The 20,598-nt window shown below is 55.0% G+C and overlaps 1 protein-coding gene across 1 annotated transcript in view; it reads left to right on the top strand.

Annotated features, from left to right (window-relative positions):
* Nucleotides 1-19,935, top strand: part of LOC147597856 (protein NDRG2-like) — a gene marked incomplete at its 3' end in the record, with an annotated part of 100,024 nt that extends 80,089 nt beyond the window's left edge. The window contains exons 2-11 of the mRNA XM_086766655.1: nt 13,223-13,344; nt 13,393-13,513; nt 15,487-15,549; nt 15,669-15,729; nt 16,855-16,942; nt 17,703-17,759; nt 18,215-18,310; nt 19,428-19,472; nt 19,567-19,618; nt 19,817-19,935. Coding sequence (XP_086622781.1) covers nt 13,223-13,344; nt 13,393-13,513; nt 15,487-15,549; nt 15,669-15,729; nt 16,855-16,942; nt 17,703-17,759; nt 18,215-18,310; nt 19,428-19,472; nt 19,567-19,618; nt 19,817-19,935 — 824 coding nt within the window. The remainder of the gene's footprint in view (nt 1-13,222; nt 13,345-13,392; nt 13,514-15,486; nt 15,550-15,668; nt 15,730-16,854; nt 16,943-17,702; nt 17,760-18,214; nt 18,311-19,427; nt 19,473-19,566; nt 19,619-19,816) is intronic.
* Between the last annotated feature and the right edge of the window lie 663 nt (nt 19,936-20,598).

Below are 20,598 nucleotides of genomic sequence, written 5' to 3' on the forward strand. Positions count from 1 at the left end.
GGACTTGGGGGGCAAAATGTGGGATTTTGGTGCGAAATGGGGGAATTTGGGGCAAAAATGGGGGATTTTGGGGGCAAAATGTGGGCTTTTGGTGTGAAATGCAGGAATTTGGCGCAAAATGTGGGCTTTTGGTGTGAAATGTGGGAATTTTGGGCAAAAATGCGGCATTTGGGGGCAAAAAATGGGGAAATTGGGGGGAAATCGCGGGATTTTGGGGCAACAATGTGGGATTTTGGTGCGAAATGGGGGAATTTGGGGCAAAAATGTGAGATTTTGGAGGCAAAATGGGGGAATTTGGGGGGAAATTTCGGGATTTTGGGGGCAAAATGTGGGATTTTGGTGTGAAATGTGGGAATTTGGGGCAAAATGTGGGAATTTTGGTGTAAAATGTGGGAATTTGGGGCAAAAATGCAGGAATTTGGGGCAAAAATGCGGGATTTGGGGCAAAATGGGGGAATTTGGGTCAAAAATGGGGGATTTTGGGGGCAAAATGTGGGATTTTGGTGTAAAATGCCGGATTTTGGGGGCAAAATGTGGGATTTTGGTGCGAAATGGGGAAATTGGGGCAAAATGTGGGAATTTTGGTGCGAAATGGGGGAATTTGGGGCAAAAATGCGGGAATTTGGGGCAAAAATGCGGGATTTTGGGGCAAAAATGGGGGAATTTGGGGGAAATCGCAGGATTTGGGGGGCAAAATGTCGGATTTTGGTGTGAAATGTGGGAATTTGGGGCTAAAATGCGGAATTTTGGGGGCAAAATGTGGGATTTTGGTGTAAAATGCGGGAATTTGGGGCAAAAATGGGAGATTTTGGGGGCAAAATGGGGGAATTTGGGGGGAAATTGTGGGATTTTGGGGGCAAAATGTGGGCTTTTGGTGTGAAATGTGGGAATTTGGGGCAAAATGTGGGAATTTTGGTGTAAAATGTGGGAATTTGGTGCAAAAATGCAGGAATTTGGGGCAAAAATGCGGGATTTGGGGGGCAAAATGGGGGAATTTGGGGAAATCACAGGATTTTGGGAGCAAAATGTGGGATTTTGGTGCGAAATGCGGGAATTTGGGGGAAAAATGCGGGAATTTGGGGCAAAAATGCGGGATTTGGGGGGCGAAACGGGGGAATTTGGGGGAAATCACGGGATTTTGGGGGCAAAATGTGGGAATTTGGGGTGAAATCCCGGGATTTTGGGGGCAAAATGTGGGCTTTTGGTGTGAAATGTGGGAATTTTGGGCAAAAATGCGGCATTTGGGGGCAAAATGGGGGAATTTGGGGGGAAATCGCGGGAGTTTGGGGCAACAATGTGGGATTTTGGTGCGAAATGGGGGAATTTGGGGCAAAATGTGGGAATTATGGTGGAAAATGGGGGAATTTGGGGCAAAAATGCGGGATTTGGGGGGCAAAATGGGGGAATTTGGGGAAATCACAGCATTTTGGGAGCAAAATGTTGGATTTTGGTGTGAAATGTGGGAGTTTTGGGCAAAAATGCGGCATTTGGGGGCGAAACGGGGGAATTTGGGGGAAAATCGCGGGATTTTGGGGCAACAATGTGGGATTTTGGTGCGAAATGGGGGAATTTGGGGCAAAATGTGGGAATTTTGGTGCGAAATGGGGGAATTTGGGGCAAAAATGCGGGAATTTGGGGCAAAATTGCAGGATTTGGGTGGCAAAATGGGGGAATTTGGGGAAATCACAGGATTTTGGGAGCAAAATGTGGGATTTTGGTGCGAAATGGGGGAATTTGGGGAAAAAATGGGGGATTTGGGGGCAAAATGTGGGATTTTGGGGCAACAATGTGGGATTTTGGTGCGAAATGGGGGAATTTGGGGCAAAAATGGGGGATTCTGGGGGCAAAATGTGGGAATTTGGGGTGAAATCCCGGGATTCGGGGGCAAAATGTGGGATTTTGGTGTGAAATGGGGGAATTTGGGGCAAAAATGCGGGATTTGGGGCCAAAATGCGGGAATTTGGGGGAAAAATGGGGGATTTTGGGGGCAAAATGTGGGATTTTGGTGTGAAATGGGGGGATTTGGGGCAAAAATGTGGGATTTTGGGGGCAAAACGGGGGAATTGGGGGGGAAATTGTGGGATTTTGGGGGCAAAATATGGGATTTTGGTGTGAAATGGGGGAATTTGGGGCAAAATGTGGAAATTTTGTTGCGAAATGTAGGAATTTGGGGCAAAAATGCGGGAATTTGGGGCAAAAATGCAGGATTTGGGAGGCAAAATGGGGGAATTTGGGGAAATCACAGGATTTTGGGGGCAAAATGTGGGATTTTGGTGCGAAATGGGGGAATTTGGGGAAAAAATGGGGGATTTGGGGGCAAAATGTGGGATTTTGGTGTGAAATGTGGGAATTTGGGGCAAAAATGTGGGACTTGGGGGGCAAAATGTGGGATTTTGGTGCGAAATGGGGGAATTTGGGGCAAAAATGGGAGATTTTGGGGGCAAAATGGGGGAATTTGGGGGGAAATTGCGGGATTTTGGGGGCAAAATGTGGGCTTTTGGTGTGAAATGTGGGAATTTTGGGCAAAAATGCGGCATTTGGGGGCAAAATGGGGGAATTTGGGGGGAAATCGCGGGATTTTGGGGCAACAATGTGGGATTTTGGTGCGAAATGGGGGAATTTGGGGCAAAAATGCGGGAATTTGGGGCAAAAATGCAGGATTTGGGGGGCAAAATGGGGGAATTTGGGGAAATCACAGGATTTTGGGAGCAAAATGTGGGATTTTGGTGCGAAATGGGGGAATTTGGGGAAAAAATGGGGGATTTGGGGGCAAAATGTGGGATTTTGGTGCGAAATGGGGGAATTTGGGGCAAAAATGGGGGATTTGGGGCAAAATGTGGGCTTTTGGTGTGAAATGCAGGAATTTGGGGCAAAAATGCGGGATTTTGGTGTAAAATGCGGGAATTTGGGGCAAAAATGTGGGATTTTGGGGGCAAAATGGGGGAATTTGGGGGGAAATTGCGGGATTTTGGGGGCAAAATGTGGGATTTTGGGGTGAAATGGGGGAATTTGTGGCAAAAATGTGAGATTTTGGGGGCAAAATGGGGGAATTTGGGGGGAAATTGCGGGATTTTGGGGGCAAAATGTGGGATTTTGGTGTGAAATGTGGGAATTTGGGGCAAAATGTGGGAATTTTGGTGTAAAATGTGGGAATTTGGGGCAAAAATGCGGGAATTTGGGGCAAAAATGCGGGATTGGGGCAAAATGGGGGAATTTGGGGCAAAAATGGGGGATTTTGGGGAAATCACAGGATTTTGGGAGCAAAATGTGGGATTTTGGTGCGAAATGCGGGAATTTGGGGGAAAAATGTGGGAATTTGGGGCAAAAATGCGGGATTTGGGGCAAAATGGGGGAATTTGGGGCAAAAATGGGGGATTTTGGGGGCAAAATGTGGGATTTTGGTGTAAAATGCTGGATTTTGGGGGCAAAATGTGGGATTTTGGTGCGAAATGGGGAAATTGGGGCAAAATGTGGGATTTTGGTGCGAAATGGGGGAATTTGGGGCAAAATGTGGGAATTATGGTGGAAAATGGGGGAATTTGGGGCAAAAATGCGGGATTTGGGGGGCAAAATAGGGGAATTTGGGGAAATCACAGGATTTTGGGAGCAAAATGTGGGATTTTGGTGCGAAATGCGGGAATTTGGGGGGAAAATGTGGGAATTTGGGGCAAAAATGTGGGATCTTGGGGGCAAAACGGGGAATTTGGGGGGAAATTGTGGGATTTTGGGGGCAAATTGTGGGAATTTGGGGTGAAATCCCGGGATTTCGGGGGCAAAATGTGGGATTTTGGTGCGAAATGCGGGAATTTGGGGCAAAATGTGGGATTTTGGTGAAAAATGGGGGAAATTGGGGCAAAAAAGCGGGATTTGGGGCAAAAATGCAGGAATTTGGGCGAAAAATGGGGGATTTGGGGGGCATAATGTGGGATTTTGGTGTGAAATGTGGGAGTTTTGGGCAAAAATGCGGCATTTGGGGGCGAAACGAGGGAATTTGGGGGGAAATCGCGGGATTTTGGGGCAACAATGTGGGATTTTGGTACGAAATGGGGGAATTTGGGGCAAAATGTGGGAATTTTGGTGCGAAATGGGGGAATTTGGGGCAAAAATGCGGGATTTGGGGCAAAAAAGCGGGAATTTGGGGGAAAAATGTGGGATTTTGGGGGCAAAATGGGGGAATTTGGGGGGAAATTGCGGGATTTTGGGGGCAAAATGTGGGATTTTGGTGTGAAATGGGGGAATTTGGGGCAAAAATGCGGGAATTTGGGGCAAAAATGCGGGAATTTGGGGCAAAATGGGGGAATTTGGGGAAATCACAGCATTTTGGGAGCAAAATGTGGGATTTTGGTGCGAAATGCGGGAATTTGGTGGAAAAATGTGGGATTTTGGCGGCACAATGGGGGATTTTGGTGTAAAATGCGGTAATTTGGGGCAAAAATGTGGGATTTTGGGGGCAAAATGGGGGAATTTGGGGGGAAATTGCGGGATTTTGGGGGCAAAATGTGGGATTTTGGTGTGAAATGGGGGGATTTGGGGCAAAATGTGGGAATTTTGGTGCGAAATGTGGGAATTTGGGGCAAAAAAGCGGGATTTGGGGCTAAAATGCGGGAATTTGGGGCAAAAATGGGGGATTTTGGGGGCAAAATGTGGGATTTTGGTGTGAAATGGGGGAAATTTGGGCAAAAATGTGGGAATTATGGTGGAAAATGGGGGAATTTGGGGCAAAAATGAGAGATTTGGGGGTCAAAATTGGGGAATTTGGGGGGAAATTCCTGGATTTTGGGGCAAAATGTGGTCTTTTGGTGTGAAATGCGGGAATTTGGGGCAAAAATGGGGGATTTGGGGGCCGAAACGGGGGAATTTGGGGGAAATCACGGGATTTTGGGGGCAAAAATGTGGGATTTTGGTGCAAAATGGGGGAATTTAGGGCAAGAATGGGGGATTTTGGGGGCAAAATGTGGGAATTTGGGGTGAAATCCCGGGATTTTGGGGGCAAAATGTGGGTTTTTGGTGTGAAATGTGGGAGTTTGGGGCAAAAATGCGGCATTTGGGGGCAAAACGGGGGAATCTGGGGGGAAATCGCGGGATTTTGTGGCAACTGTGGGAATTTTGGTGCGAAATGGGGGAATTTGGGGCAAAATGTGGGAATTTTGGTGCGAAATGCGGGAATTTGGGGCAAAAATGTGGGATTTGGGGCAAAAAACCGGGAATTTGGGGGAAAAATGGGGGCTTTTGGGGGCAAAATGTGGGATTTTGGTGTAAAATGCGGGAATTTGGGGCAAAAATGTGGGATTTTGGGGGCAAAATGGGGGAATTTGGGGGGAAATTGCAAGATTTTGGGGGCAAAATGTGGGATTTTGGTGTGAAATGGGGGAATTTGGGGCAAAAATGCGGGATTTTGGGGCAAAATGGGGGAATTTGGGGAAATCACAGGATTTTGGGAGCAAAATGTGGGATTTTGGTGCGAAATGCGGGAATTTGGGGGGAATCGCGGGATTTTGGTGTAAAATGTGGGAATTCGGGGGGCAAAATGGGGGAATTTGGGGGGGAATCGCGGTATTTTGGGGGCAAAATGCGGGATTTTGGTGTGAAATGTGGGAGTTTTGGGCAAAAATGCGGCATTTGGGGGCGAAACGGGGGAATTTGGGGGAAATCACGGGATTTTGGGGGCAAAATGTGGGATCTTGGGGGCAAAAAGGGGGAATTTGGGGGGAAATTGTGTGATTTTGGGGGCAAATTGTGGGAATTTGGGGTGAAATCCCGGGATTTCGGGGGCAAAATGTGGGATTTTGGTGCGAAATGCGGGAATTTGGGGCAAAATGTGGGATTTTGGTGAAAAATGGGGGAAATTGGGGCAAAAAAGCGGGATTTGGGGCAAAAATGCAGGAATTTGGGCGAAAAATGGGGGATTTGGGGGGCATAATGTGGGATTTTGGTGTGAAATGTGGGAGTTTTGGGCAAAAATGCGGCATTTGGGGGCGAAACGGGGGAATTTGGGGGGAAATCGCGGGTTTTGGGGCAACAATGTGGGATTTTGTTGCGAAATGGGGGAATTTGGGGCAAAATGTGGGAATTTTGGTGCGAAATGGGGGAATTTGGGGCAAAAATGCGGGATTTGGGGCAAAAAAGCGGGAATTTGGGGGAAAAATGGGGGATTTTGGGGGCAAAATATGGGCTTTTGGTGTAAAATGCGGGAATTTGGGGCAAAAATGTGGGATTTTGGAGGCAAAATGGGGGAATTTGGGGGGAAATTGCGGGATTTTGGGGGCAAAATGTGGGATTTTGGTGTGAAATGGGGGAATTTGGGGCAAAAATGCGGGAATTTGGGGCAAAATGGGGGAATTTGGGGAAATCACAGCATTTTGGGAGCAAAATGTGGGATTTTGGTGCGAAATGCGGTAATTTGGGGCAAAAATGTGGGATTTTGGGGTGAAATGGGGGAATTTGGGGGCAAAAATGTGAGATTTTGGGGGCAAAATGGGGGAATTTGGGGGGAAATTGTGTGATTTTGGGGGCAACAATGTGGGATTTTGGTGTGAAATGTGGGAATTTGGGGCAAAAATGTGGGACTTGGGGGGCAAAATGTGGGATTTTGGTGCGAAATGGGGGAATTTGGGGCAAAAATGGGAGATTTTGGGGGCAAAATGGGGGAATTTGGGGGGAAATTGCGGGATTTTGGGGGCAAAATGTGGGCTTTTGGTGTGAAATGTGGGAATTTTGGGCAAAAATGCGGCATTTGGGGGCAAAATGGGGGAATTTGGGGGGAAATCGCGGGATTTTGGGGCAACAATGTGGGATTTTGGTGCGAAATGGGGGAATTTGGGGCAAAAATGCGGGAATTTGGGGCAAAAATGCAGGATTTGGGGGGCAAAATGGGGGAATTTGGGGAAATCACAGGATTTTGGGAGCAAAATGTGGGATTTTGGTGCGAAATGGGGGAATTTGGGGAAAAAATGGGGGATTTGGGGGCAAAATGTGGGATTTTGGTGCGAAATGGGGGAATTTGGGGCAAAAATGGGGGATTTGGGGCAAAATGTGGGCTTTTGGTGTGAAATGCAGGAATTTGGGGCAAAAATGCGGGATTTTGGTGTAAAATGCGGGAATTTGGGGCAAAAATGTGGGATTTTGGGGGCAAAATGGGGGAATTTGGGGGGAAATTGCGGGATTTTGGGGGCAAAATGTGGGATTTTGGGGTGAAATGGGGGAATTTGTGGCAAAAATGTGAGATTTTGGGGGCAAAATGGGGGAATTTGGGGGGAAATTGCGGGATTTTGGGGGCAAAATGTGGGATTTTGGTGTGAAATGTGGGAATTTGGGGCAAAATGTGGGAATTTTGGTGTAAAATGTGGGAATTTGGGGCAAAAATGCGGGAATTTGGGGCAAAAATGCGGGATTGGGGCAAAATGGGGGAATTTGGGGCAAAAATGGGGGATTTTGGGGAAATCACAGGATTTTGGGAGCAAAATGTTGGATTTTGGTGCGAAATGCGGGAATTTGGGGGAAAAATGTGGGAATTTGGGGCAAAAATGCGGGATTTGGGGCAAAATGGGGGAATTTGGGGCAAAAATGGGGGATTTTGGGGGCAAAATGTGGGATTTTGGTGTAAAATGCTGGATTTTGGGGGCAAAATGTGGGATTTTGGTGCGAAATGGGGAAATTGGGGCAAAATGTGGGATTTTGGTGCGAAATGGGGGAATTTGGGGCAAAATGTGGGAATTATGGTGGAAAATGGGGGAATTTGGGGCAAAAATGCGGGATTTGGGGGGCAAAATAGGGGAATTTGGGGAAATCACAGGATTTTGGGAGCAAAATGTGGGATTTTGGTGCGAAATGCGGGAATTTGGGGGGAAAATGTGGGAATTTGGGGCAAAAATGTGGGATCTTGGGGGCAAAACGGGGAATTTGGGGGGAAATTGTGGGATTTTGGGGGCAAATTGTGGGAATTTGGGGTGAAATCCCGGGATTTCGGGGGCAAAATGTGGGATTTTGGTGCGAAATGCGGGAATTTGGGGCAAAATGTGGGATTTTGGTGAAAAATGGGGGAAATTGGGGCAAAAAAGCGGGATTTGGGGCAAAAATGCAGGAATTTGGGCGAAAAATGGGGGATTTGGGGGGCATAATGTGGGATTTTGGTGTGAAATGTGGGAGTTTTGGGCAAAAATGCGGCATTTGGGGGCGAAACGAGGGAATTTGGGGGGAAATCGCGGGATTTTGGGGCAACAATGTGGGATTTTGGTGCGAAATGGGGGAATTTGGGGCAAAATGTGGGAATTTTGGTGCGAAATGGGGGAATTTGGGGCAAAAATGCGGGATTTGGGGCAAAAAAGCGGGAATTTGGGGGAAAAATGTGGGATTTTGGGGGCAAAATGGGGGAATTTGGGGGGAAATTGCGGGATTTTGGGGGCAAAATGTGGGATTTTGGTGTGAAATGGGGGAATTTGGGGCAAAAATGCGGGAATTTGGGGCAAAAATGCGGGAATTTGGGGCAAAATGGGGGAATTTGGGGAAATCACAGCATTTTGGGAGCAAAATGTGGGATTTTGGTGCGAAATGTGGGAATTTGGTGGAAAAATGTGGGATTTTGGGGGCAAAATGGGGGATTTTGGTGTAAAATGCGGTAATTTGGGGCAAAAATGTGGGATTTTGGGGGCAAAATGGGGGAATTTGGGGGGAAATTGCGGGATTTTGGGGGCAAAATGTGGGATTTTGGTGCGAAATGCGGGAATTTGGGGGGAATCGCGGGATTTTGGTGTAAAATGTGGGAATTCGGGGGGCAAAATGGGGGAATTTGGGGGGGAATCGCGGTATTTTGGGGGCAAAATGCGGGATTTTGGTGTGAAATGTGGGAGTTTTGGGCAAAAATGCGGCATTTGGGGGCGAAACGGGGGAATTTGGGGGAAATCACGGGATTTTGGGGGCAAAATGTGGGATCTTGGGGGCAAAAAGGGGGAATTTGGGGGGAAATTGTGTGATTTTGGGGGCAAATTGTGGGAATTTGGGGTGAAATCCCGGGATTTCGGGGGCAAAATGTGGGATTTTGGTGCGAAATGCGGGAATTTGGGGCAAAATGTGGGATTTTGGTGAAAAATGGGGGAAATTGGGGCAAAAAAGCGGGATTTGGGGCAAAAATGCAGGAATTTGGGCGAAAAATGGGGGATTTGGGGGGCATAATGTGGGATTTTGGTGTGAAATGTGGGAGTTTTGGGCAAAAATGCGGCATTTGGGGGCGAAACGGGGGAATTTGGGGGGAAATCGCGGGTTTTGGGGCAACAATGTGGGATTTTGTTGCGAAATGGGGGAATTTGGGGCAAAATGTGGGAATTTTGGTGCGAAATGGGGGAATTTGGGGCAAAAATGCGGGATTTGGGGCAAAAAAGCGGGAATTTGGGGCAAAAATGGGGGATTTTGGGGGCAAAATATGGGCTTTTGGTGTAAAATGCGGGAATTTGGGGCAAAAATGTGGGATTTTGGAGGCAAAATGGGGGAATTTGGGGGGAAATTGCGGGATTTTGGGGGCAAAATGTGGGATTTTGGTGTGAAATGGGGGAATTTGGGGCAAAAATGCGGGAATTTGGGGCAAAATGGGGGAATTTGGGGAAATCACAGCATTTTGGGAGCAAAATGTGGGATTTTGGTGCGAAATGCGGTAATTTGGGGCAAAAATGTGGGATTTTGGGGTGAAATGGGAGAATTTGTGGCAAAAATGTGAGATTTTGGGGGCAAAATGGGGGAATTTGGGGGGAAATTGTGTGATTTTGGGGGCAACAATGTGGGATTTTGGTGTGAAATGTGGGAATTTGGGGCAAAATCTGGGAATTTTGGTGTAAAATGTGGGAATTTGGGGCAAAAATGCGGAAATTTGGGGCAAAAATGCGGGATTTGGGGCAAAATGGGGGAATTTGGGGCAAAAATGGGGGATTTTGGGGAAATCACAGGATTTTGGGAGCAAAATGTGGGATTTTGGTGCGAAATGCGGGAATTTGGGGGAAAAATGCGGGTATTTGGGGCAAAAATGCGGGATTTGGGGGGCGAAACGGGGGAATTTGGGGGAAATCACGGGATTTTGGGGGCAAAATGTGGGATTTTGGTGCAAAATGGGGGAATTTGGGGCAAGAATGGGGGATTTTGGGGGCAAAATGTGGGAATTTGGGGTGAAATCCCGGGATTTTGGCGGCAAAATGTGGGATTTTGGTGTGAAATGTGGGAATTTTGGGCAAAAATGCGGCATTTGGGGGCAAAATGGGGGAATTTGGGGGGAAATTGCGGGATTTTGGGGCAACAATGTGGGATTTTGGTGCGAAATGGGGGAATTTGGGGCAAAATGTGGGAATTATGGTGGAAAATGGGGGAATTTGGGGCAAAAATGCGGGATTTGGGGGGCAAAATGGGGGAATTTGGGGAAATCACAGCATTTTGGGAGCAAAATGTTGGATTTTGGTGTGAAATGTGGGAGTTTTGGGCAAAAATGCGGCATTTGGGGGCGAAACCGGGGAATTTGGAGGGAAATCGCTAGATTTTGGGGCAACAATGTGGGATTTTGGTGCGAAATGGGGGAATTTAAGGCAAAATGTGGGAATTTTGGTGCGAAATGGGGGAATTTGGGGCAAAAATGCGAGAATTTGGGGCAAAATTGCAGGATTTGGGTGGCAAAATGGGTAAATTTGGGGAAATCACAGGATTTTGGGAGCAAAATGTGGGATTTTGGTGCGAAATGCGGGAATTTGGGGAAAAAAATGGGGGATTTAGGGGCAAAATGTGGGATTTTGGTGTGAAATGTGGGAATTTGGGGCAAAAATGTGGGACTTGGGGGGCAAAATGTGGGATTTTGGTGCGAAATGGGGGAATTTGGGGCAAAAATGGGAGATTTTGGGGGCAAAATGGGGGAATTTGGGGGGAAATTGCGGGATTTTGGGGGCAAAATGTGGGCTTTTGGTGTGAAATGTGGGAATTTTGGGCAAAAATGCGGCATTTGGGGGCGAAACGGGGGAATTTGGGGGGAAATCGCGGGATTTTGGGGCAACAATGTGGGATTTTGGTGCGAAATGGGGGAATTTGGGGCAAAAATGCGGGATTTGGGGCAAAAAAGCGGGAATTTGGGGGAAAAATGGGGGATTTTGGGGGCAAAATATGGGCTTTTGGTGTAAAATGCGGGAATTTGGGGCAAAAATGTGGGATTTTGGAGGCAAAATGGGGGAATTTGGGGGGAAATTGCGGGATTTTGGGGGCAAAATGTGGGATTTTGGTGTGAAATGGGGGAATTTGGGGCAAAAATGCGGGAATTTGGGGCAAAAATGCGGGAATTTGGGGCAAAATGGGGGAATTTGGGGAAATCACAGCATTTTGGGAGCAAAATGTGGGATTTTGGTGCGAAATGCGGTAATTTGGGGCAAAAATGTGGGATTTTGGGGTGAAATGGGGGAATTTGTGGCAAAAATGTGAGATTTTGGGGGCAAAATGGGGGAATTTGGGGGGAAATTTCGGGATTTTGGGGGCAACAATGTGGGATTTTGGTGTGAAATGTGGGAATTTTGGGCAAAATCTGGGAATTTTGGTGTAAAATGTGGGAATTTGGGGCAAAAATGCGGAAATTTGGGGCAAAAATGCGGGATTTGGGGCAAAATGGGGGAATTTGGGGCAAAAATGGGGGATTTTGGGGAAATCACAGGATTTTGGGAGCAAAATGTGGGATTTTGGTGCGAAATGCGGGAATTTGGGGGAAAAATGTGGGAATTTGGGGCAAAAATGCGGGATTTGGGGCAAAATGGGGGAATTTGGGGCAAAAATGGGGGATTTTGGGGGCAAAATGTGGGATTTTGGTGTAAAATGCTGGATTTTGGGGGCAAAATGTGGGATTTTGGTGCGAAATGGGGAAATTGGGGCAAAATGTGGGAATTTTGGTGCGAAATGGGGGAATTTGGGGCAAAAATGCGGGAATTTGGGGCAAAAATGCGGGATTTTGGGGGAAAATGGGGGAATTTGGGGGAAATCGCAGGATTTGGGGGGCAAAATGTCGGATTTTGGTGTGAAATGTGGGAATTTGGGGCTAAAATGCGGAATTTTGGGGGCAAAATGTGGGATTTTGGTGTAAAATGCGGGAATTTGGGGCAAAAATGGGAGATTTTGGGGCAAAATGGGGGAATTTGGGGGGAAATTGTGGGATTTTGGGGGCAAAATGTGGGCTTTTGGTGTGAAATGTGGGAATTTGGGGCAAAATGTGGGAATTTTGGTGTAAAATGTGGGAATTTGGTGCAAAAATGCGGGAATTTGGGGCAAAAATGCGGGATTTGGGGGGCAAAATGGGGGAATTTGGGGAAATCACAGGATTTTGCGAGCAAAATGTGGGATTTTGGTGCGAAATGCGGGAATTTGGGGAAAAAATGGGGGATTTGGGGGCAAAATGTGGGATTTTGGTGTGAAATGTAGGAATTTGGGGCAAAAATGTGGGACTTGGGGGGCAAAATGTGGGATTTTGGTGCGAAATGTGGGAATTTGGGGGAAAAATGGGGGATTTTGTGGGCAAAATGTGGGCTTTTGGTGTGAAATGCAGGAATTTGGGGCAAAATGTGGGAATTTTGGTGCGAAATGGGGGAATTTGGGGCAAAAATGTGGGATTTGGGTGGTGAAACGGGGGAATTTGGGGGAAATCACGGGATTTTGAGTGCAAAATGTGGGATTTTGGTGCGAAATGGGGGAATTTGGGGCAAAATGGGGGAATTTGGGGCAAAATGTGGGAATTTGGGGCAAAAATGGGGGAATTTGGGGCAAAAATGCGGGATTTGGGGCAAAAATGCTGGAATTTGGGCGAAAAATGGGGGATTTTGGGAGCAAAATGTGGGATTTTGGTGTGAAATGTGGGAGTTTTGGGCAAAAATGCGGCATTTGGGGGCGAAACGGGGGAATTTGGGGGGAAATTCCGGGATTTTGGGGCAACAATGTGGGATTTTGGTGCGAAATGGGGGAATTTGGGGCAAAAATGTGGGAATTTTGGTGCGAAATGGGGGAATTTGGGGCAAAAGTGCGAGATTTGGGGGGCAAAATGGGGGAATTTGGGGGGAATCGTTAGATTTTGGGGCAAAATGGGGGATTTTGGTGCGAAATGGGGTAATTTGGGGCAAAAATGCGGGATTTGGCGGGCAAAAGGTGGGAATCTTGGGGGAAATCGCGAGATTTTGGGGGCGAACCTGTGGGGGGTGTGGCGGTGACCAATCCCCGTTCCGGTGTCCAGTCCTCCCGGCCAGCAGGGGGCGGTGTTGGAGACGCCGTTGGGGCCTGTTCACGTGGCGCTGGAGGGCGCACCCCGCCCTGGTCGCCCCGCCCTGCTGATGCTGCCGGACGTGGGCCACACGCGTGAGTCCCGCCCCCTTCCCCCTCTCCCGCCGCGCCCCTCCCCCGCAGACGCCTCGTGCTTCGCCCCGCTCTTCGCCCACCCCGAGATGCGGGAGGTCGCCAGCCACTTCCTGCTCGTCCACCTCGACCCCCCCGGCATGGAGGTGGGCGCCCCGCCCTACCCCCCGGGGTGCGTCTGCACTCCCCTCTTCCGCTCCCCCCAGTTGACCCCAGTGACTCCCAGTTGACTGCGTTGACCCCACTGCCCCCCCAGTTGACCCCACTGCCCCCCCAGTTGACCCCAGTGACCCCCAGGTTGACCCCACTGACCCCCCTGTTGACCCCACTGCCCCCCCAGTTGACCCCAGTGACTCCCAGTTGACTGCGTTGACCCCTCTGACGACCCGGTTGACCCCACTGCCCCCCCAGTTGACCCCACGGACCCCCCCAGTTGATCCCAGTGACCCCCATTAACCCCCCAGTTGCCCCCATTAACCCCCAGTTGACCCCACTGACCCCCATTAACCCCCAGTTGCCCCCATTAACCCCCAGTTGACCCCCATTGACCCCCATTAACCCCCCGTTGACCCCACTGACCCCCATTAACCCCCAGTTGCCCCCATTAACCCCCCGTTGACCCCCATTAACCCCCACTGACCCCCATTAACCCCCAGTTGCCCCCATTAACCCCCAGTTGCCCCCATTAACCCCTTGTTGACCCCCATTGACCCCCCGTTGACCCCACTGACCCCCATTAACCCCCAGTTGCCCCCATTAACCCCTCGTTGACCCCCATTAACCCCTAGTTGACCCCCATTGACCCCCCGTTGACCCCCATTGACCCCCCGTTGCCCCCCATTGACCCCCAGTGACCCCCAGTTGACCCCACTGACCCCCATTAACCCCCCGTTGACCCCCCATTAATCCCCAGTTGCCCGCATTAACCCCCAGTTGACCCCCATTGACCCCCGTTGACCCCCATTAAGGCCCAGTTGCCCCACATTAACCCCCAGTTGCACCCATTAACCCCCAGTTGACCCCCATTGACGCCTGTTAACCCCCATTAACCCCCAGTTGACCCCCATTAACCCCCAGTGACCCCCAGTAACACCTGGTTGCCCCCATTAACACCCAGTTGACCCCCATTAACCCCCAGTTGACCCCCATTGACCCCCCATTGACCCCATTAACCCCCAGTTGACCCCCATTAACCCCCAGTTGACCCCCATTAAACCCCAGTTGACCCCCCGTTGACCCCCATTAACCCCCAGTTGACCCCCATTAAACCCCAGTTGACCCCCCGTTGACCCCCATTAACCCCCAGTTGACCCCCATTAACCCCCAGTTGACCCCACTGACCCCCATTAACCCCCAGTTAACCCCCTGTTGACCCCCATTAACCCCCAGTTGCCCCCATTGACCCCCAGTTGCTTCCCATTAACCCCCAGTTGCCCCCATTAACCCCCAGTTGCCCCCCATTGACCCCCATTAACCCCCAGTTGCCCCCATTAACCCCCAGTTGACCCCCTGTTGACCCCCATTAACCCCCAGTTGCCCCCATTGACCCCCAGTTGCCCCCCATTGACCCCCAGTTTCCCCCATTAACCCCCAGTTGCCCCCCATAAGCCCCCCGTTGACCCCCATTAACCCCCAGTTGACCCCCATTAACCCCCGTTGACCCCACTGACCCCCATTAACCCCCAGTTGCCCCCCACTAACCCCCAGTTGACCCCCATTAACCCCCAGTTGCCCCCATTAACCCCCAGTTGACCCCACTGACCCCCCATTAACCCCCAGTTGCCCCCCACTAACCCCCAGTTGCCCCCATTAACCCCCAGTTGACCCCACTGACCCCCATTAACCCCCAGTTGCCCCCCACTAACCCCCAGTTGCCCCCATTAACCCCCAGTTGACCCTGTCGTCTCTCTGTTGACCCCCCCACCCCTCCCCCCCCCCCCAGTTGACCCCCCGCCCCCCTGTCCCCCCCACCTCGACCGCCATCACATCGCAGCATCACCCTACGCACCCCTCCCCCCCCCCAACCGCCATCGCTTCACCTCATTGGTCCCCTCGCCTGCCCTCCCCCCACCTCGACCCCCGATTGACCCCTTGCCCCTCCCCCCGTCGCCCCTCCCCCCCCCGCCCCCCGCCCCTCCCCCGCAGGTACCAGTACCCCTCCCTGGAGCAACTGGCCGAAATCGTCCCCTGCGTCCTCCGGCACCTCAAGTGAGTGGGCGGGGGGGCGCCCCACGGCGCTGTGGGGCGGGGAGGGGGGCCCCTGACCCGTAGCGGGACGGGACGGGGGGGCGGGGCCAGCACCGGCCTGACCCCGCCCACCCCCCCAGCATCGCCAGCGTCGTGGGCATCGGGGTGGGCGCCGGCGCCTTCGTCCTGGCTAAATTTGGGGTGAGATGTGGGGCGGGGCGTGGGGCGGGGCGTGGGGCAGGGTGGGGGGCAGATTTGGGGGAATGCAGGGCTGCGGGAATCTCGGGGGAGGTTCTGTGGGGCTGGGGGCGTGGCTGTGGGGCTGGGGGGGTCGCTATGGGGCAGGGGGGTCGCTATGGGGCTGGGGGGTCGCTATGGGGCAGGGGGGCATGGCCGTGGGGCGCTATGGGGCTGGAGGAGGTTAGTGGGGTCTCTGGGCACTTGTGGGTCGCTGGGGGGTTGGGGCTTGGCTATGGGGCTGGGGGGTCGCTATGGGGCTGGGGGGGTCGCTATGGGGCGGGGGGGGCATGGCCGTGGGGCGCTATGGGGCTGGAGGAGGTTAGTGGGGTCTCTGGGCACTTGTGGGTCGCTGGGGGGTTGGGGGCTTGGCTATGGGGCTGGGGGGTCGCTATGGGGCTGGGGGGGTCGCTATGGGGCGGGGGGGGCATGGCCGTGGGGCGCTATGGGGCTGGAGGAGGTTAGTGGGGTCTCTTGGTTGGGTACTTGTGGGTCGCTGGGGGCTCTCGGGGGGCGTGGCTGTGGGGCTGGGGGGTCGCTATGGGGCAGGGGGGGTCGCTATGGGGCAGGGGGGCATGGCCATGGGGCGCTATGGGGCTGGAGGAAGTTAGTGGGGTCTCTTGGTTGGGCACTTGTGGGTCGCTAGGGGGTTGTGGGCTGTCGGGGGGCATCGCTATGGGGCAGGGGGTTCGCTATGGGGCTGGGGGGTCGCTATGGGCGGGGGGGCGTGGCCGTGGGGCGCTATGGGGCTGGAGAAGGTTAGTGGGGTCTCTGGGCACTTGTGGGTCGCTGGGGGGTTGGGGGCTCGGCTGTGGGGCTGGGGGGTCACTATGGGGCAGGGGGGCGTCGCTATGGGGCTGGGGAGTCGCTATGGGGCTGGGGGGTCGCTATGGGGCTGGGGGGCGTGGCCGTGGGGCGCTATGGGGCTGGAGGAGGTTAGTGGGGTCTCTTGGTTTGGCACTTGTGGGTCGCTGGGGGCTCTCGGGGGGCGTGGCTGTGGGGCTGGGGGGGTCACTATGGGGCTGGGGGGTCGCTATGGGGTGGGAGGGCGTGGCCGTGGGGCGCTATGGGTCTGGCCCTGCCCCACAGCTGCTGCACCCCGAGGCGGTGGAGGGGCTGGTGCTGATCAACATCAACCCCCCGCGCCAAGGGCTGGGTGGATTGGGTGGCGCACAAGGTGGGCGGGGCCGGCGGGTTGGGGAGGGCTAATGGGGAGAGGGGTGGGGCAGAAGGGGGCGGGGTTTGGGGGGGGTTCCCTGCTGCTGGCCCCCGCGGCGCTGTGGGTCGCTTGGGGTCGCGTGTGGCTCACTGTGGGTCCCTATGGGTCGCCGTGGGTCGCTGTGGGTGGCGGTGGGCGGCCGTGGGTCACTGTGGGTCCCTACGGTGTCTGTGGGTGGCTGTGGGTCCCTACGGTGTCTGTGGGTCGCTGTGGGTCGCGGTGGGTCCCTACTAGTCGCTGTGGGTCGCTGTGGGTCCCTACGGTGTCTGTGGGTCGCTGTGGGTCCCTACGGTGTCTGTGGGTCGCCGTGGGTCGCTGTGGGCCGCTGTGGGTCCCTACGGTGTCTGTGGGTCGCTGTGGGTCGCTGTGGGTCGCGGTGGGTCCCTACGGTGTCTGTGGGTCGCTGTGGGTCGCTGTGGGTCGCGGTGGGTCCCTACGGTGTCTGTGGGTCGCTGTGGGTCCCTACCGTGTCTGTGGGTGTCTGTGGGTCGCCGTGGGTCGCTGTGGGTCGCTGTGGGTCCCTACGGTGTCTGTGGGTCGCTGTGGGTCGCGGTGGGTCCCTACGGTGTCTGTGGGTGTCTGTGGGTGCCGGTGGGTCGCTGTGGGGTCGTGGTGGGTTGCTGTAGTTCGCCGTGGGTCGCGGTGGGCGGCGGTGGGTCGCCGTGGGTCGCGGTGGGGTCGCCGTGGGTCGCCGTGGGTCCCACGGGTGCCCCCCCAGCTGTCGGGCCTGACGTCCTCCAGCAGCGAGCTCATCCTGGCGCACCTCTTCACGCAGGTCGGGCGGGGGGGCACTTGGGGGTCCCGTGGGGGGCCACTTGTGGGGTCCGGGGGGCGCTTGGGGGTCTGGGGAGGGCCACTTGTGGGTCCTGGGGGTCAGTTTTGGGGGCCCTCAAGGGGCACTTGGGGGGCCTGGGGGCACTCGGGGGGCCTGTGGGGGGCACTTGGGGGGCCCAGAGTCCACCTGGAGGCCCCAAGGGCCACTTGTGGGTCGGGGGGGGCACTTGTGGGTCAGGGAGCTCAGTTAAGGGTTGGGGGAGGGTCACTTGTGGGTCACAGGGTGGGGGCGGGGCGGGGGCAGGGCTGTGACATGGGGGCGGGGCAGGGGCGGGGCTGTGACACGGGGGCGGGGCAGGGGCGGGCTGTGACATGGGGGCGGGGCAGGGGCGGGGCGGGGGCGGGGCTGTGACACGGGGGCGGGGCGGGGGCGGGGCTGTGACGCGCGGGCCGCAGGAGGAGCTGGCGGCCGCCCCTCCCCCGGTGCAGCAGGCCCGGCGGCGGGCTGGGGGCGGCGCCCAACGCCCCCCTGCTCTGGGCCATGTACAACAGGTACTGGGCAAAACTGGGGGCGCTGCGGCGGGGGCTGCGGGGCACTGGGACTGCCCTCGGAGCACTGGGATCGAGCTGGGATTGAACTGGGAGGGAACTGGGAGGGCTGGAATGGAACTGGTGGGGACTGGGAGGGGACTGCGAGGGGACTGCGGGGGACTGCGGGGGACTGGGAGGGACTGGGGGGGGACTGGGGGGGGACTGGGACTGAACTGGGATTGAACCGGGGCGGACTGGGAGGGAACTGGGGGGGCTGGGAGGGGCTGGGAGGGACTGGGATTGGGCTAGGAGGACTGGCATCGAACTGGGATTGAACTGGGATTGAACCGGGGGGGACTGGGAGGGAACTGGGGGGGGACTGGGACTGGGCTAGGAGCACTGGGATTGAACCGGGGGGGGACTGGGATGGAACTGGGGGGACTGGTGGGGACTGGGGGGGGACTGGGGGGGACTGGGGGGGGGACTGGCAGGGGACTGCGAGGGGACTGGGGGGGACTGCGAGGGGACTGGGGGGGACTGGGATTGAACTGGGATTGAACCGGGGGGGATTGGGAGGGAACTGGGAGGGACTGGGACTCGGCTAGGAGGACTGGGACTGAACTGGGATTGAACCGGGGGGGGACTGGGATGGAACTGGGGGGGCTGGGAGGGACTGTGATTGGGCTAGGAGCACTGGGATTGAACTGGGATTGAACCGGGGGGGACTGGGATGGAACTGGGGGGGCTGGGAGGGACTGCGATTGGGCTAGGAGCACTGGGATTGAACTGGATTGAACCGGGGGGGACTGGGATGGAACTGGGGGGGCTGGGAGGGACTGGGAGGGGACTGGGGGGGGTCTGGGATGGGATTTGGGGCACTGGGATCAGACTGGGATGGAGTGGGAGGGTACTGGGGAAACTGGGATCAAACTGGGAGGAATTGGGATTGAACTGGGATGGAGCTGGGGGGGTACCGGGGGGCTGGGAGGGACTGGGAGCAACTGGGATTGAGCTGAAGGGAACTGGAAGGGAACTGGGAGGGACTGGGAGAGAACTGGGAGGGAACTGGGGAGAAAATAGGGGGAACTGGGATCAAACTGGGAGGCACTAGGATGAACTGGGACACCCCCCCTTGCAGCCGCGGGGACCTGGGCCTGCAGCGCAGCGGGGCCAACAGCCTGCGGTGAGTGACCCCTGACCCCACGACCCCACGTGACCCCCGTGACCCCACGTGACCCCCGTGACCCCCCCGCGACCCCTGACCTTTGCCCCCCCAGCTGCCCGGTGCTGCTGGTGGTGGGCGACAACTCCCCCCACAAGGACGCCATGGTGAGTGACGTCACTGGTGATGTCACCGGGCCTCCTGTGATGTCACCGGGCCTCCTCTGAGGTCACATGACACCCCCCATGGGGTCACACAGGGTCAGAGGTCATGGGGTCAGAGGTCATGGGTCACAGAGGGTCAGAGGTCACGGGGGGTCAGAGGACTGCTGGGGGGGGACGACCGGGCCTTACCGGGGTCGCGAGGTCAGAGGTCAGCCAGGGGTCAGAGGTCACCGGGGAGGGGTCGGAGGTCACGGCCCCACCCGCGCAGCCGGCCAAGCTCACCGAGGCCTTCAAGTACTTCCTGCAGGGCATGGGCTACCGTGAGTACCGCCTAACGAGCCACCGCTAATTAACACTCCTGGGGGGGTAATTAGCGCTTGGGGCGGGTAATTAAGCCGCTCTGCATAATTAATTACCGCCGGGGTGGGGGGCTCGTTTGCGTGCTAAAAGGGGAAAACTCAGCTGAGGCGGGGGAGTTAATTACACCGGGGGGGGGTAATTAGCGGTGCAATTAATTAACCTGGACCTGGGGGAGTAATTAGCTGCTGTGAGGCAGGAATTAATTGACCTGAGGCTTAATTAACGCTGCTCAGTTCTAATTAACATCACCTCCCCCCTCCACCCAGGGCAATTAAATGCAGTTCCAGGAGGGGGGGCGTGGCCTGGGGAGGGGGCGTGGCCCGGGGGGAGGAGGGGGGCGTGGCCGGGGGGGGAGGGGGCGTGGCCCGGGGGGGGGAGGGGGCGTGGCCCGGGGGGGAGGGGGCGTGGCCCGGGGGGGAGGAGGGGGGCGTGGCCGGGGGGGGGAGGGGGCGTGGCCCGGGGGGAGGAGGGGGCGTGGCCCGGGGGGAGGGAGGGGGCGTGGCCCGGGGGGAGGAGGGGGCGTGGCCCGGGGGAGGAGGGGGCGTGGCCCGGGGCACCACCTGGCACCCGGGGGAGGCGTGGCCCGGGGTGGGAGGGAGGGGGGTGGGCGTGGCCGGGGAGGA

The sequence above is a fragment of the Chlamydotis macqueenii genome, chromosome 25 (assembly GCF_036417535.1).
Source record: "Chlamydotis macqueenii isolate bChlMac1 chromosome 25, bChlMac1.mat, whole genome shotgun sequence".
Classification (NCBI taxonomy): Eukaryota; Metazoa; Chordata; class Aves; order Otidiformes; family Otididae; genus Chlamydotis; species Chlamydotis macqueenii.